The following is an 18,144-nucleotide window of genomic DNA, read 5'->3' as shown; positions in this document are numbered from 1 at the left end:
GAATTATTTCCTTTTCTTTATTTATCGTTACTGTTATTTTTAATTTAACCAGAGGGAGGGAGACACAAAGAGAGAGAGGGAGAAAGTGAGAAAGCAAACCACCAGGTCTGAGACTTGAACCTCTGGCAGCCATGTGGGAGTCTAGCACCCCAACCACCTTGTAAAATTTTTTAAAATAATGCTTCCCAGGGCCAGCCAGTGGTGAGGAGGTTAAGGTAGCTGGATCTTAGATAGTCGACTGTGTGGTTCAAGTCCTGGACCCAGTGACTTAAAAAACCAGATGTGTGTGTTTACATGCCCAAATTCTTGAGAGGAGAATGGAGAAGAGAGGACTGTGATGTGGTCATCCCTCCAGGTGGATGCTTTCTCACTTTCTCTCTCTTCCTGACAAGTGCATGAACCCTACAGCAAATTAAAAAAACAAACAAGAAATTATTTTCCAGTTTACTACATGCCTGTAAATACGGTTCTATGCACAAAAACTTATCTGTAGACCCATTATGAGAAATTTGAAAGTTAAGGATAAATCAAGATGAGATAAAATCATTGACCAGAACATCAGTTTGTCATTTTCCTTGCATAATGAAAAAATAACTGAATTATTCTGTATAATCTTCCACATACTCAACTTAGTTTTCCAAGTCAGGCAAGTAATTGACACTGGAAGACAAAATAAGCAAAAAATATAAAAAAAAAAACAACTAGTAACTTACTAAAGATAACATTATTAGTACTATTAACAATAATTATAGCAGTCAACATTTACCGAGGCCTTACTTACATGTCGAATACTGTGATTAGCTCATCATAAGCACTATCCCAGTTAATCTCCACCTTCGTCCTGATTCCATCAGATGTTCTTGTCAATGAGTAGGCATATGCCGAAAATGTCAGCTACTGTATTATTGGGGGATTTATTTTCGAAACTGTAAATTTACTTAATGTGGTAACTATACAAATGCTTTTCATATATTGCTTAATAACACCTAAAGGAAAATATGAAATTTGCTTTTATTCTCTTATGCTCAAGTACCTCACATTACTCTTCTAAAAGATCACTTGACTCCATAAAGAAGATGTGCTCCACACTACTGGTTATGAGCCACTGAATGTTGCTGTAGACAGGTAGTTCTCTCTAAGTCAGAATATGCAATAATCTGGTATGTCAGAATGAAAATAGGGAAGAACAAGGAAAGGGCAGATGTAAACAGAGGTTATGAGCTCTTTTCCACCTACCCACCCCACTCTCCCTGTATCACAGGGATACTTAGAGAAAATATTCTGGATGTCACATACTATGCCAGGTATTAGAGTTTCTAACCACAGGGAACTAGGAAGAGATATAAATGTAAACAAATAATCAAAATAAACTGAAATAAATGTAACACTATATGAAGGACAAACAAAAGATTAACTTTGCTCTTATGAATAAAGAAAGACTAGGGATGGAGTCAGCAGTAGCACAGAGCTTAAGGTGTCTGGATCCTACATGACTGACTGCCTGGTTTGTGTATGCGGGACTGGCTGGCTTGAAAACCATGCTGGGCTCATGTGTTTACATGCCTGCCCAAAATCTCAGGGTAAGACTGGAGAAGGTTTGGCTATCCCCTCTGACAGGTGACTTTTCACTTTCCCTCTCTCTCTTCATCTTTAGCGAGTTCACAAACTTAAAAAGAGAGAAAGAGAGAGAGAGAGAGAGAGAGAGGGAGGGAGAGAGGGAGAGTCGGGGAGGGAAGGCCATTCTAAAGCCAAGAAAAAACATGAATAACATGAAACCTCATGTTCAGTACATGTAATAAAGGCATCTGATACAACTTTAGCTTAGAGCTAGTAGAAAAAAGTCAATCTGGGGGCTAGCAGATGGCATAGCAGTTACGTCACTGGGCTCCCACATGATCAACAGTGGTTTGAGTCCTAGACCAGTGGCTTTAAACTCATGCCGGGCATGTGTGCGTGCATGCTCAAAATTCTGGGAGGAGAATGGAGGAGAAAGGATTATGGTGTGGCCATCCCCTGTGAGGGGTGATTTTTCACTTTCCCTCTCTCTGGTGAGCGCACAGGCACTGATAGCAAAAAAACCTCTTTAAAAAATCAAACTGGACAATCATACAGAGGTCAGCTAATGGAAGATCTTGTATGCCATAACAAGGAATTCTGAATTTTGTCCTATACTAAATCGCTGCCTCCTCTCACCCACTCAGAGGCACCAGTAGCAGCATAAAGCACCACCTCTACACAGAGTTATGCCTCAGCAACATGGGGTCCCTTCTCTGAACCAATAAACCAAAAATCTTCCCTGCATGCCCCAAATCCTAGAGACCACTTCTCAAAATTACTGTTACCTTAGTGTCCTCATTTGCTTTTCATTCTTCTAACATCCAATTAACCAATTTTCCATATGAAGTTCTTCATACTGAAACATCTAGTGTGGTTTCTATTTTCCTGACTGGACTTTTAACGCATATAAATATAAAAATACAAAGAAGGAAGGTAGGACGAAAAGAAAGACAGGAGAGAAAAAGGGAAGAACTGGAAGGAAAGGACAGGAACCAGACTAGGAGATGAAGCAGGGAGTTATTAGAAGAAATGACAAAGCTTGAACTAAGGCAGCAACCACAGTGTATATGGAGATGAAATAAATTCGAAAAACACCAGGTAAAATTCGCAGAACTATCCTCATAAACTGCCGGTAGGAATAAAAATGATGTAGACACCATGGAAAACAATTTGATATTTCCTCAAGAAGTTAATCACAGAGCTACCATGTGACACAGCAATTCTGCCTCTAGATGTATATCCCAGAGTACTAGATAATATATTGGGTTGTCAGAAAAACATATGACTTTTCCAGTGACCTAATATGTTCACATGAAGACTTGTACATAAATGCTTATAGCAGCGTTATTTCAAATAGCCAAAAAGAGGGCTGGCCACGGTGGCACAGCAGTAGTGCAATGCTCCATGATGCTGAAGTCATGTGAGAAGATCCTGGGGTCTAGATCCCAAGGTTCCCTTTGCATGCCAGACACGCGTCGGCATGCTGGCCAAGGCTAAGGGTAGGACTGCAGTATAAAGACCCTGTTGAAGGTGCCTGTTTCCCCTTTTCTCCTCCCTTCTCCCCTCCCTCCCTCTCAAGAAATACACTTTAAAACCTGTCAAAAGAAGAAACAACACAAATGTCCATTAGCTGATGAACGGATAAACAAAACATGGTATATGCATACAAAAGAGTATTATTTGACCACAAAAAAGGAATGAAATAGCAATCAGTATGCAACAACATGATGATCCCTGAAAAATTATCCTATCTGAAAGAAATCAGATGCAGAAAGACATTTACTCTATGGCTCCATTTATATAAAATATTCACAACAGGCAAATCCAGAGAGATGGATGGTTAGTAATTACTAGAGGATGGTGGAAGAAGGATTCTTTTTGGGGGGGTGGGGAGTGGTGGAGAGGTTTTTGCTATAAGACACGTGTGTTCGCCAGAAAGAGAGAGACAGAGAGACGGAAAGCGAGAAATCATCCCCCAGGGGAGAAGGGCACCTCATAATCCCTTCTCCTCCACTCTCCTCTCAGGATCTTGGGCACGCACACACATGCACCCAGCATGATTTTTTTTTTTGGAGGTTTTTGCGATAGGGCACGTGAGCGCGCCAGAATGACAGAGAGAGAAAGAGAGACAGAAAGCGAGAAATCACCCCCCCCCCAAGGGGGGATGGCCATGACACAATCCCTTCTCCTCCATTCTCTCGGGATCTTGGGCATGCACGCACACGCGCCCAGTGTGAGTTTAAACTACCAGGGCCGGGACTCGAACCGCAGTCAACTACATGAGAGTCCAGCAACACAGCCATTACACTAACTGCTGGTCCCGTGCCCGGCGTGAGTTTAAGCCACTGAGTCCAGGACTCGAACCGTGGTCAGCTACATGGTAGTTCAGAAACAGCCATTCCGCCAACTGTTGGTCCCCGAAGAAGGAATTAAAGAGTGACTCTTCAAGAGTCTTTTTGGAGTGATACAAATGGTCTGGGACTAGACAGTAGAGATGGTTAGACAACCTTGTGAACATATTAAACACCAGTGAACTGTACAATTTCAAAGAGCGAACACTGTGCTATAAGAATTATACCTCAATTTTTTTTCTCAATAAAAATGGAGCTATAATTAAGATATTTTATCTCAATAAGCAGAACTTATTGACTGGGGATGGAAACAGAGGGGAAGAGTAGAGTCTGATTTTGGAATGCTGAATTCCCAATGCTCATGGTTATGCTGCTGGCTTTGACCTATAGGCAGCTTGATATACAGATGTGGTGCTTAGGATAGAAGTCTAGGCTGGACATAGACCTCAATCTACGGGCAGCCACAGAACTCCACTTATGTGGTATGGGCTTGGGCAAACTACCATCTCTCATGTACTCTAAGCCATTGTTCCTTCAGCTGTAAAAGTGGGTAAATGATTACATTCAGAACCATGAATAAAGGTCTGGATTAAAGACCACAATAATCTTTTCAAAAAAAAAGGGGGGGGGCTATAAAAAGCTAATTGTATTATATTATATTGCACAAGCTAAAAAAGGGAGAAGGTCACTGGCTTCTAGAAAATGTACGGAAACAATATCTTGTCCATATAAAATCAGTGGGCATCTACATTTGCAAATTTTTGTAAAACTGGTCATAAGCTCTTGAAAGAAAGAAATGTAACAGAGCTGGACAAGCTCCAGGAAAGAAGATCTACAATGAAAGATTATGAAGGATTCTGTTTCAATTATAGAGCCAGAGTGTTAAAGAGCTTGTTCTCATGACAAAATTTTCTAGTAAAAATTTAGACATTCATTAAGAGTAAAGACAAAGAAAACAAAGACTTCTTTACCAAATGCTGGATATCTGGAATTATGAGAACATTAAATATTAGTTTAGGACTTGAGAGAATAAAATGTGTACTACTCCCAAGAGATAAAACTAGTTCAAAAGTCTTAGGGGCCTGACAGTGGCACAGTGGTAAAACACAACACTGTTAGGGTGACCTCCATCAGAAGGTTCCAGGTTCCCATCTGGAGATCTCTCAGAGCACATGGAATATACAGGTGTTACACGTGTGCCCATGATCTGAGGCTGGCTAAGGATCCTAGCATCAAGACCCTATTGGGGGTGCTGTTTCTCTCTTTTCCATGGAAGAAATAAATAAACAAACTTAAAAATCTGATTAAACTCAAGGAAAACTTGCATAACAGATTTTGAAAATAAGGAGGGCCAGTCAGTAGTGTGGTGGTTAGGGCAGCTGGATCCCACATGGCCAACTGCATGGTTGAGACTTAGACCCAGGGGCTTGAAATACATGCCAGGTGAGTGTGTTTGTGTACCCAAAATCCCAAGAGGAGAATGGAGATGGGACTGCAGCATGGCCATTCCCCTGGGGGGAGTGATCTCTCTCTCCCTCTCTCTCTCTCTTTCTGCCAAGTTACATGCCCTATAGTAAGCTTAAAAACAAAACAAAAAAAGACTCCCATTATCATAGCTGTGTACGGTTTACTACTAACATTTATGAAAGACAGAACCAGGGTCCTCACTGTAGTAGAAAGAAGATACAGAGAAAGGTGAGTAAGAATAGTGAACTCCTGATTTTTAATAACATGTGTCTCCTTGTTCTGTGCATTGAAAAGGATCTAGAAGCAGTAACACACCAGTGGCAATAAACATCTAATTCCTCTATCTTCGGTTTCTAAATACTATTCTCCACTAAAAGGAACTAGGGCTCCCTGGAGTAATAGCTGAATTCAGGAAAGGGACAGGGAAAAGAACAAGATGAACGCAGAACAACGTGTGCCAAAGAGTAAGGAAGAACTCAAAGACTAATGGGGACATGTCAAAAGGGTACAGAGCCAAAGTGAAAAGGATTTCACTGGTCATATAAAAAATACAAGGGTAGTCATCAAAATCAGCAATTACAGTAACAGATGTCAACCCTTTGAATTAAAGAAAAGTCTGAAGTCTATACTGATACAAATTTTTTTAAAAAGTAAATAAGGGAAGAGAAGAGAAATGAGAGTCCTTATTTAAAGTAAATGTCAATTAATTAATGTGGAAGTCATGACAGAGTTAGGAGATTACCTTTTTGCAACTACTATGGTAGCAATTATTCAGGCAAGAATTATCAGTGGATGCTAAATCCTACTGGGTAAAAATACGTCAGATCAGGAAACCTATAGTCTCAAAATGTCTTCCCACACAATACTTATTAATCATAAAGGAATTAAAGATAACTTTACAGAGAGAAATCTGATAGCTACCACTCTAACAACAAAAAAATCAGTGTTATCAATATAGAGCAAACCAGCATCATGTGCTTCCTGATAAATATAATGAAGAGGACATAACATCACTTATGTACCACTCTGCTCAAACTACTGGGGTGTTGGAAAAGTCATGACACACTTTTCTATGTTTTTCTATGCAAAAATGTGTCATGACTTTTCCGATGACCCAATATTTAATCCGAATCCGATCACAAGGAAAGAATCAGATAAATATAGAGAACATTCTATAAAACAACTGGCCTGAATTCTTAGAAAAGTACCATTGTCATAAGAGACAAAAGCTGAGAAAATTTTCTAGATTGAGAGTCTTTTGAGACATAATAACTAATGTTTTATCCTGAATCAGAAAAAAAAAAAATTACCTAGAAGACACTGTTGGAAATGACAAAAACTGAATACAGACTATATGTTAAAGTATGTTAATGATGAATTTCCTAAATTTCATCATTGTATTATAGTTATGCAAGGAAATATTCTTGTTGTTAGAAGAAGGTTGGGGAACTTTGTCTGTAAAGCACCAGACAGTAAATCTTTCAGGTTTTTGCTCTCTGTTGAAGCTACTCAAGTCTGCTATTGGAGAGAGAAAGCAGCCATACATGGTATGTAAGCACACGAGCATGGCTGTTCTCCAACAAAACTCTACAAAAACAGAGCAGCCAGGGACTGACGAGCAAAAAGGCCATCTCTATAGATCTATCTTAGAAGATAGAAGTTTAGAGGTGAAGGGTAATAGTATGTGCAACTTATTCTTGAATAGTTCAATCAAAAATAAACATATGTCTTCCATGTACGTACACATAGGCATATACACACATACAAAGATACATACACAGATCTGTGGCAAAACCTTACCCAGTGAATCTAGTTTAAGGGTAACAGGTACTCACTGTACTATTTTCTATTTTTATAGGCTTAAAATTTTTCAAAATAAAAAGTTAATGTTATCTAAGGTACTTACTATATCCTTCTTTAATCCTCTCAAATATTTTATTCTCTAATATCCATTCCTACTAATTTTATTAACATCAAGAATATAACTATTCCTGGGAACCAGCAGTTAGCGTAAGGGCTATGTCGCTGGATTCCCACGTAGTCGACCGTGGTTCGCATCCCGGACCCGGTGGCTTAAAACTCACGCCGGGCGCGTGTGTGTGCGTGCGTGCCCAAGATCCCGAGAGGAGAATGGAGGAGAAGGGATTGCATGCAGCGTGACCATCCCTCCTGGAGGGTGATTTCTCGCTTTCTGTCTCTATGTCTGTCTCTGTCTGTCTGGCGAGCGCACACGCCCTATAGCAAAAAATCTCTCTAAAAAAAAAAAAAAAAAGTTTTGCATTTAAAAAAACCCAAGGTAGGGAACCAGCAGTTAGCATAATGGCTATGTTGCTGGGCTCCCACGTAGTCAACCGTGGTTCACGTCCCGGACCCGATGGCTTAAAACTCATGCCGGTCTGGCCCAAGATCCCGAGAGGAGAATAGAGGAGAAGGGACTGCAGCGCGACCATCCCCTCTGGGGGGGTGATTTCTCGCTTTCTGTCTCTATGTCACTCTCTGTCTGTCTGGTGAGCACACGCACCCTATAGCGAAAAAACCTTTCCAAAAAAAAAAGAAAAATACCCAAGGTAGACTAAAGCTCGTCTAATAAATTTTGAAGTTTAGGTCTAAATAAATACCCATTGTCATTGTCTTAAATTGACCTAAATATAGTGCCTGAAATTTCTGTTAGTTTATTCTAAAACTCAGGTGCTCCACAACTAGTCTACAGTCTTATAAAAATCCACAAAATGTGAGCTTTCACAATTTGCCATTTCCGAATAGGTCCTTCCCTAATACCCTTATAACCTACCACCAAGCTCTGGACTCTCTAAAGTGTAGCTCCTCTGTGCTCGGGAAGAAATCCAGAGCTGCACTGTGCTTTCCAGTCCTTCAGACAAAGTAAACTCAGTGTGAACAATAGAATCACTCTCATTTCTCATAACTGCCACATTTCCTTTCCTTAAATATATTTACCTACTTAAATAGTTAGGCCTAACTAGTCTATACGGTTATCTTATTATCAGCAGAGTGTAAAAGTGTTATTTTGAATTTCTAAAAAAAAAAAAAAAAAAAAATCAATGATATAAAATAAAGTTTTTAAAGAAATGTGATATACTTACACACTGATTGTACCCAGAGTTTAAATATGAAAAATATCCAAGTTCAGGATTTCATTGTTCCTGTTCCTGAATACCTGACACGCTTAAGTGAACAAACTGACCAGTAGAGGGCACTCACAAAAGGGGGAAGAGCTGCTACCGGAGTGCTGGCCATAGCTTTGAAGAGAAATACATTTACAAAATTACTGTGTGTACTTCAAATGCACTGGGGTAAGCTAACCTAATGTATGGTTAGTTTACAAGAGGCAGTTTGTACATATGCTATGTTTGAAAATTTAACAAACCTTATAGGGGTCTGAATTATACAAAGATGTTTAAAACTATTAATATATGAAACACACATAGGGCTGGCTTCAACCTCAGCATGACTGAAATTCTGGGCCAGTTCACTGTTGCTGTGGGGCTGTCCTGTGCACCGTGGAGTTTGACGACCTGCCTGGCCTCTGCTCGAGAGATCAGTGGCAGCCTTCCCTCCCCAGGTCCTGATAACCAAAAATGTCTCCAAATGGTGCCAAATATCCAAGGTTTTAGAGTCACCCACCTACTCTCATTAGTCACTACTGATATATAAGCATAAAATCAGAAAAGGACATTTGTAACATGTAAGGCTTTACTTATACCTTTCTTCAATGCTAGTTTACAATTTTTCTCTCTATAATCAAAATACCTTATTCTATAAGTAAAACAACTTCTATAATTAATATGGAAAAACGATTTTAAAAAATAAACTTTGGTAAAGAATTTTTCTATTGCTTGAGAGCACTAAAGATGGAACAAATCAATGCAATTATGAGTGCACTCTTCTCTATTAAATAGGAAACTGTTACAAAGAAGGGCATGAAACTTAGACTGAGGGAGTCACATTAACAAAAGCATACAGATAGCAAAGAATCAGAGCCTAGGGAAAAATTTATTTTTACTACATTCATTTTTATTAGCACATTATATCCTGTAAATACTCATTATATACTAATGGATCAACTGATCATTCTAATCTCTGTAATTATTATTATTATTTTTTTAAGGCAAGAGTTCTCTTCTTCCACCAAATTTTTCCTTGGGGGAAAAATCACTTCAGGAAATATGTTTTGATAACAAAAGATCTCTAATCTATAAAAGCACATATTTCTAACCAAATATTGTGTTTGGGGGCTTGTTTTGAGTTTGTCATGATCTTTTAATATGGAAAAACGATTTTAAAAAATAAACTTTGGTAAAGAATTTTTCTATTGCTTGAGAGCACTAAAGATGGAACAAATCAATGCAATTATGAGTGCACTCTTCTCTATTAAATAGGAAACTGTTACAAAGAAGGGCATGAAACTTAGACTGAGGGAGTCACATTAACAAAAGCATACAGATAGCAAAGAATCAGAGCCTAGGGAAAAATTTATTTTTACTACATTCATTTTTATTAGCACATTATATCCTGTAAATACTCATTATATACTAATGGATCAACTGATCATTCTAATCTCTGTAATTATTATTATTATTTTTTTTAAGGCAAGAGTTCTCTTCTTCCACCAAATTTTTCCTTGGGGGAAAAATCACTTCAGGAAATATGTTTTGATAACAAAAGATCTCTAATCTATAAAAGCACATATTTCTAACCAAATATTGTGTTTGGGGGCTTGTTTTGAGTTTGTCATGATCTTTCCCCACTCGGGAGGTATTTCGTTATCTCAAGGTATTTCATTATCTTTGGAACTCTTTGGTAGACTTCATAAAAGATAAACTCTTTCAGAATAGAAGTAAAGGTGATAGTCTCAAATATAAACACACCCCATCAATGAGTCATGCCTATCTAATTCGATGTCAGGTCACTCCATTAAGTTGCCACTAGATATGCTGAATTCAGTTATGGTATATTGATAATTCTAAGTAAGCGTCCTTTTATTAAAAATATTTTCTTAGACAGGGACCAGCAAAAGGCATAATAGTTGCATCACTGAACTCTCATATAGTCACCTGTGGTTCAAGTCCTGGACCAGGAGGCTTAAAATTCACACCTTGCATGCGTGCATAAGTCTATTTTCAAAATCCTAAGAGGAGAATGGAGGAGAAGGGATTGCGGCGTGACCATCCCCCCTGGGGGGTGATTTCTTGCTTTCTGTCTCTCTGGCGAGCGCATGTGCCCTATAGCAAAAAATCTCTCCCCTCAAAAAATTATTTTCTGGGAACCAGCAGTTAGCGTAATGGCTATGTCGCTGGACTCCCACGTAGTCGACCATGGTTCGCGTCCCGGATCCGGTGGCTTAAAACTCACGCCGGGCGCGTGTGCGTGCGTGCCCAAGATCCCGAGAGGAGAATGGAGGAGAAGGGATTGCGGCGTGACCATCCCCCCTGGGGGGTGATTTCTTGCTTTCTGTCTCTCTGGCGAGCGCATGTGCCCTATAGCGAAAATCTCTCAAAAAAAAAAAATTATTTTCTTAGAGTAAAAGCTAATTTTTTGCTTTCAACTTACATAAAAAGTGCACTGGAAATACTACTTAATGTGGTCTCAGAAAGTTTAAATTATAATCCTATCACTTACTAGCAAAGTATCCTTGGGTGACTTAGAATCTCTCAGAGACTACTTTTATCTATGAAATGAAAGAAACAATGATTATCTACCCTTACCTTATCTACCTCTTAATGTAAATCTTTGCAAATTCTAAATCATTAAAAAATAATGTATCACTTGAAATTTTTGAAAATTTCTTTCCTTTTTTTAAATGAGGAAAACTGATCAGAAATCCAAATGTGCAAAATCTACATCTGCTCTAATTTATTTTCTGACCCATACTATCATCAATCAAAACTAAACAGCAACAGTGAAATTGCTTTTCCTCCTTTTTAACCTTTTAGAGCAGATGGAATCAGTATTTTTTTCAATCAACTATTTATTAAATTCAACTAAATTCTCTTGCCTTTCATACAGTTGGCCTATACCAAGAGCTTAATGTGATCAGGTCCCTCAGAGACTTACTGTAACTTGGAGATAACAGATAATCTCAGATACATTTTTACCAAGTGGTTTAATTACGTGAGAAAACGTCAGTTTCAAAGTTCACAGGTAACCAACCCTTCCAAGAGTCAAGCCTTCTGATATGGCAGAAATTACAATAAAAATTATAGACTTGAGTTTATAAACTTTTTCTACTTTCCTCCTAAATAAATCATTAACTATTAACTTTATTTCTTTAAGATTTATATTGCATTTTAACAATTCTGGGTAAAAGATTTCCTAATCTATTTAACTGCATTCATAACCTCTGATAGGAGAAAGTATAATAAAATTTCCAAGATAGTATAATATGGGGGGCAGTTGTGTTAAAATCATTTTCCAAAACTTCAGGCAAAGTTCCATGCTTAACCTCAACTCTATTAAAACTTACTTCTACATCTGACATAAGTGGGAAGTACTCCAAAAAACCCCGGATTTGTAATATAGATTGAAATAGGTGAATTATTCAATTCTATTCAGAGGAGGAGGAAAAAAAAAAACTATAATACAGCATTGGCTTATAAAAAATTAATATAGGGACCAGCAGTTAGAAAAATGGCTATGTCGCTGGACTCCCATGTAGTTGACCGCGGTTCCAGTCCCAGACCCGGTGGCTTAAACTCATGCCAGGTGCATGTGCATGTGTGCCCAAGATCCTGAGAGGAGAATGGAGAAGGGACTGTGGCGTGGCCATCCCCCCGGAGGGGGCGGTTATTTCTCGCTTTCTGTCTCTCTCTCTGGCGAGTGCATGCGCCCTATAGCAAAAAAAAACTCTAAGAAAAAACAAAAAAAAGAAGTTAATATACAAAGATTATTATATAGGGTAATTTACTGCCATTTGACATTTTTTCTTTACTAATTAGACTTTTTTTTGGGGGGGGGAGAGGTTTTACGCTATAGGGCGCGTGCACTCACCAGACAGACAGAGAGAGACATAGAGACAGAAAGCGAGAAATCACCCCTCGGGGGCATGGTCATGCTGCAATCCCTTCTCCTCCATTCTCTCACACGCGCCCGGTGTGAATTTTAAGCCACCGGGTCCGGGACGCAAACCGCGGTCGACTACGTGGGAGTCCAGCAACATAGTCATTGCGCTAACTGCTGGTTCCCACTAATTAGACATTTTTCATCTACTAAATTCTTAAAATTGGAAACATGGAAGTCTAATAAAAATTGCTTCCATGTGTAAGCATTATTTCTCCATTTTTTTATAGTGGGAAATATATTTGACATTTTCTTATAAACAGTTATCTAATCCTTAAATAAGTTCTAAATTGTATAAACATCTTCCCAAGGGCATCAATTCCCTCAGAATCCACCTCAGGACAAAGTGTTTCTTAACAACATTACCCAGCACAGTACCTTTATAGGGCATTTTGGCTTGTTCTAGACTCCACAGTCTGGACCTTGAAAAAAGGTCTGGGCAGTTTTTAAGAACTGATTAAGAATTGGTACATCAGATCTAGAATAAAAGCTAAGGGATCAGGAATACTTCCCGCGGGCAAAAATGCCTAAGAAATAATCTTAACAATGTAACAATATTTCAAAGACAAGGTGATGTACTCATTCCATTTCCACTGATGTTAAATTAACAGGAAGATTCAGAATATACATAAAATATACTAACAATTACATTTTGAAAATGAGTTAACAAAGACGGTTATGGAATAACCTCTTTTGCAGGTCTTTGGGATTAAATAAATCCTTATCTGCTTGGGATAATTTAAGACCAGTCTGCTTGTAGGCAGTAGAGAAATACTACCTGACCTCTCAAGGTCTCTTCCAGGCCTTATATAGTTTATTATTATGTTGTTGGCCTTTTTTGGTAAGTTTTCATGAAACTAAATAAGTCTACGAGTAACTTCAAAAGCTTATTAATAAAATTGTAATAAAAACCAAAATCCTAACATTTCCATGAGAAAAAGGACCACAGTGCAAAAGAAAGAACTAGGTATGGAACGCCTTCATACCCCTTAGGAGAAGAATGAGCTTTAGAAAATATATCAAGTTGCTGTAGATTTAATGTTGAGGGGGAAAAAAATAACAGGAAAATACAACTAATTAAGTTTTAAAATGACATTTCACCAGTAAAAAATCAATCAAACATCTACACATGACATTAAAATATTAAAAAAAACCATAAAAATAAAAGCTGCATTAAAAAGAATGACTTAAGGTACACAACAGATGCACATTTACATTTTTAACCCTCTCGGAAAACTCCAAAATATACTTCTAATCAAAATGCAGATATACTGGGGCTGGCAGGTGGTGTGGTGGTTAAAGGCGCTGGACTCCCACATGGCCGACCATGGTTCAAGTCCCGGACCTGGTGGCTCGCTTTCTCACTATCATTCTCCCTCTCTGTTTGGTAAAATCCAATACTACTACTAATAATAATAGTAATAAATAATATTTTTTTTAAAAATGCAGATATACTGACCTAGAGTAAACATCGGTGACATTAACATTCTCCTGAGAGAAACAGGGCTCCCCATATCTATGGTTATATATAACTGTAGTTGAGGCCTTGAAACCCAAGTACATTTCAAATAAAGTAACTTTCAGGATAATTACCTTGGAAAACGTACTCACAAAACTGATCAGAGAAACCTTTTCATGCCAAAGGACAGTCCTGCGTAAGTCATACATATAACATTAAAACAAGATTTACCTCTATTGTAGGATCATATTCATCCACAAAGTGATTCTGAATAAGCTGTATCGTCAAGGCACTCTTGCCTACGCCACCAGCTCCAACTACCACAAGTTTATATTCAGTCATTTTCAGCAGGCCTTATAATAAAAATGAAAATGTGACTAAATTAGAACATGTGTCACACACGACTTAATGCTTTTTCAAATGCTCTTATCAATTTTTAAACAAACTTTCCTTTATATGGAAAATTATTTCAAAATATCTTATCAAATTCAACAATGAGAACTCCAGTACAATATACAGGTGTCTACATAATGAACTGTACTCTTTTACAAACCCTTCCACTTAAGAAACGTGCACACAGAGTATAAGGATGGCTCTTATCCTGTACTCAGGTTATTCTACCTAACCAGCCACACTGCTGTTCCGCAGCAGCTAATGGCTCTCAAAGGAACATACCATGACTTCACTTAGTGTAAGTGTCTAGCACAGTGCTCTATATCCTGTAGACACACCCTCGCAGAACTTGTTGACAGCCATCTCCATTCCTATCCTTACAGGATTCCTACTGAACTCTGGCTTCTAAGAGTTACAAGGAGATAGGCTAAGAGTACCTGCATTGGAGCCAAAAACTATATAGGAAACTTTTAAAAGCAGCATCATAGTAGTCCTGGGTAAGTATCAAGAATTGGACGGAGTGGGAAGGGAAGAGTATCAAATATAGCTGGGCTGTGTCAAGGGAAATAAAAATTTAGACACTGAATCAGATTAAGGACAACATTTGGTGGTATTTTAATCTGTAAAATATTTGCTGGGGAAAATAAAGATGAGAATTTTGGTTAACTATTCAGTATAGGTGATTTGATCACCAATCACATTATATAAACATACATTAGTATTGAAAAACAGCATTTTTACACATAAGAAAAGTTATATAAAATTTAGAGATAAGCAATGCTCGTAAGGAAAAATTTTTTAAGTCTTCTCATTAATCCATGTAACATTTACTCTGCTTCTTGTGCATCATCTTGCAACAGGTACAATAAATGCTGACAAATTTGTATGGTTAACAAATACAGTTTAGAAAATAAAACGATTCTGGGACCAACAAATAGTATAACAGTTACATCGTTGAACTCTCACATAGTAGACTGTAGCTCAAGTCCTGGACCCTGTGGCTTAAAACTCACACCAGGTGCGTGTACGTGCGTGCCCACCCAAATTCCTGAGAAGACAATGGAAGAGAAGGGACTGTGGCATGGCCATCTTCCCTAGGGGGTGATTTCTCACCTTCTGTCTCTCTGGCCAGCACACGTGCCTTAGAGCAAAAAATCTTTCAAAAAAAAGAAAAGATTACTTCTAGTCAGCCATTACAAACTTTATGAAATAAAATGAATATATTTAACTTCTTTCCCACATATACTTTTTACAGATAAGTAAGATTCATAAAGTATGGCAGTAAATGCACAATTATCTATGATAGGACAAGTAGCTCCAGATTAATACTTTAGACTAAGTACCTCAAAAAGTTCATGGAAAAATAGAATTCAAGTATGGGTATATTCTGATGGCAAAAGAATTTGAAATCCACACAACTTTTTTTCATACTGCACACTTTCTATGGACTTTTTGAAGACCCTGTGTATGTCCTGTTGATAAAAACTAAATACCTGCTGCATCTTATTTCCTGAAGACAAAGAATTCTCCAAATAGATACCACAGAAAAACAAAAGGTACTTTGATTTTCCAAATAATGACATGCTAACCTCCTAAGCACCCTCACAAAGAGCACAGCAGGCAGACCACCACTGTACCAAGTACTGCTAAAGTACTGCTCCATCTGCTCTTTCTGCTGGTCTGAGGGCACGTTGACAGCCGCCAACACATGCTGCTCATCTTGTTTACCCCACATTTCTGTTTCAGATATGGGCTGTAGTAAATGAGATAGACGAGGAAAATCACACTAAAATGTATCCTCCAGCTCTCTGCCCCCCTCATACCCCAAAACAGTTTGGAGAGATTAGAAGAATTTTCAAGATGTCTGGAACTCCTTGGGTTCCGAAGACTTCTTTTGGAACCCAAGAGGTCAATACTGTTTCCTAATAATAATAAAATGTTCCTTATCCTTCCACTCTAATTTTTTCACAAGTGTATGAAGGGTCGTCTTGCAAATGTATGATCACAGTAAACTGAATAAAGATTTGAGAATCCACATGTCTTTGATTAAGACATATAATTAAAGAGATTTGCTAAAGTGTGAAAAATACCACCCTTCTCACTAATTTGGGGGTTTGCTTTGGATAAGTTATTTTTCATAAATTTAATCATGTTACCAACTAAAGGGCTTATTATTTCCATTCTAAAATGAATTTTTAAAAAATGTTCAGTTTTAATTCCTAATATGTAGCTATAAACCCTATACAAATAAAAGATTGAGATTCTCAATTATTTTTAAGAGTATTGGGCCAATCTATGCTGTGGTGGTTAAGGCACCTGGATTTCACATGGCGAACCTTGTGGTGCGAGTCCTGGACCCTGTGTCTTGAAAAAGACACCAGGTATGTATGCCCGGACAGATACCACATTAGACTTTAGTTACATATTCATGTGTTAATTCAGAGACACAACCTTCTAGCCTATTTGTTTATGCAGTGGTTTCTGAAACAAGAAAAAAATAAATCTTTTTTGGGTATTTAAATCAACATAGTATTTAAATTCACTAGGAAGAATTAGGTTTCAAAGAAATCTTACTGAAGATCCTGGACCAGAAAAGGGGTGGGGGCTCTCTCACCTAAAGTTACAAATGCTAGAAACGGTTGAAACTGGGATGAGAACCCAATAATTTTAAGAAAAAAAAAAATCATTATTTGTCATAAAATTCAATTACCATCTACCCATTTCTAAAACTAGGGATGCCTGTGGATGATGGCTACAGTCCCAAAATAGCATTCATGTCAACCATATCTGATGTCTATGTCTATCACATGTTGGATTTCACATTTTGAACGTAGTCACTTATGAGTGACATCAGTGAATTCAAATGATTATAAATTCCCTTTAGAATTCCTTTTTTAATGATTTTCTATTACGAACATAACGTGTAACAATAATACCTGTTTCTGAACCCCTGTTTTGATGGATATCAACATTTAAGAAGGCTAGAGTAGGACTTCAGCTCTAACATGCACAGGCTTAAGAGTATTTATCTCAAGCAGTTAGCTGGCTAATTGCTACAATGAACTCCTCTTATAAAAGTCAGTTTAAAAAATCCTGAGTCGTTTAGGAGTACTATAATCATGAACAACTCTTGGGATGCGGAACAAATGTGCTAAGAATGACAGTAATACAGAAGAGATGGAGAAGGGAAAAGAACAAGCAAATTAAACTTGAAGTGCTATTTTAGCTATTGCTCTCTACGGGCAATAAGCAAGGAAAAACCCTGCTACTGCGCTGAGGGTTTTCTTCAGGTGTTTTAACTTGACAAAACACAACAGACCTTCTGGGATTAACTTTTTCCTTTTCACTGTGGGTCACAGTCTTTCCGTGTAGGGTGTTGGCCACCTGTTCTTCCACCACCATCGCTACCTCCACCTCCTCCTTTGTGGCCACAGCAATGTCACAGCCCATACATGGGGGAGGGGAGCAGTCGGGAACTCGGAGGCAGATGCATTTTTTCCAAACACAATAACCTCAAACAGTGGTCTCTAGGCACTTTCGATGCTCGTGCAAAATGTGACCTCGCCTCTTACCCACACATCCCCACACACACTCCAAGGACCACTATGTGACCAGCCTGCGCTCGAGGGAGAAGTTTCTATTTCGTTCTGGAGATGCTAGATGCAGCAGGGAAGGCAGCGCCGAGGCAGCCGCGCGCCGGGAGGGGAGGCAGAGGTGCGGGAACCCGGAGAGGGAGGACGCCAAGGGGGAGGGGAGGCCGGGGCTCTGCGGGAGAAACCTCCACCGCACCCCAACACCCCGAGGGGCCGCGAGTTTCTCCCCGGCCGCGTCCAGACGTGCGGG

At 38.6% G+C, this 18,144-nt stretch overlaps 1 protein-coding gene across 2 annotated transcripts in view; it reads right to left on the bottom strand.

Moving 5' to 3' along the window:
- Positions 1-14,261, bottom strand: part of KRAS (KRas proto-oncogene, GTPase) — a gene marked incomplete at its 5' end in the record, with an annotated part of 42,689 nt that extends 28,428 nt beyond the window's left edge. For both annotated transcript variants that reach the window (XM_006140292.3, XM_006140291.3), the window contains 1 exon segment: positions 14,140-14,261. In XM_006140292.3, the coding sequence (XP_006140354.2) occupies positions 14,140-14,261 (122 nt within the window).
- Positions 14,262-18,144: the final 3,883 nt, after the last annotated feature.

The sequence above is a fragment of the Tupaia chinensis genome, unplaced genomic scaffold, assembly GCF_000334495.1.
Source record: "Tupaia chinensis unplaced genomic scaffold, TupChi_1.0 Scaffold000028_1, whole genome shotgun sequence".
Taxonomy (NCBI): domain Eukaryota; kingdom Metazoa; phylum Chordata; class Mammalia; order Scandentia; family Tupaiidae; genus Tupaia; species Tupaia belangeri.
Note: the sequence above shows the minus strand (reverse complement) of the source record. Positions and strands in the feature narration are given on the sequence as shown.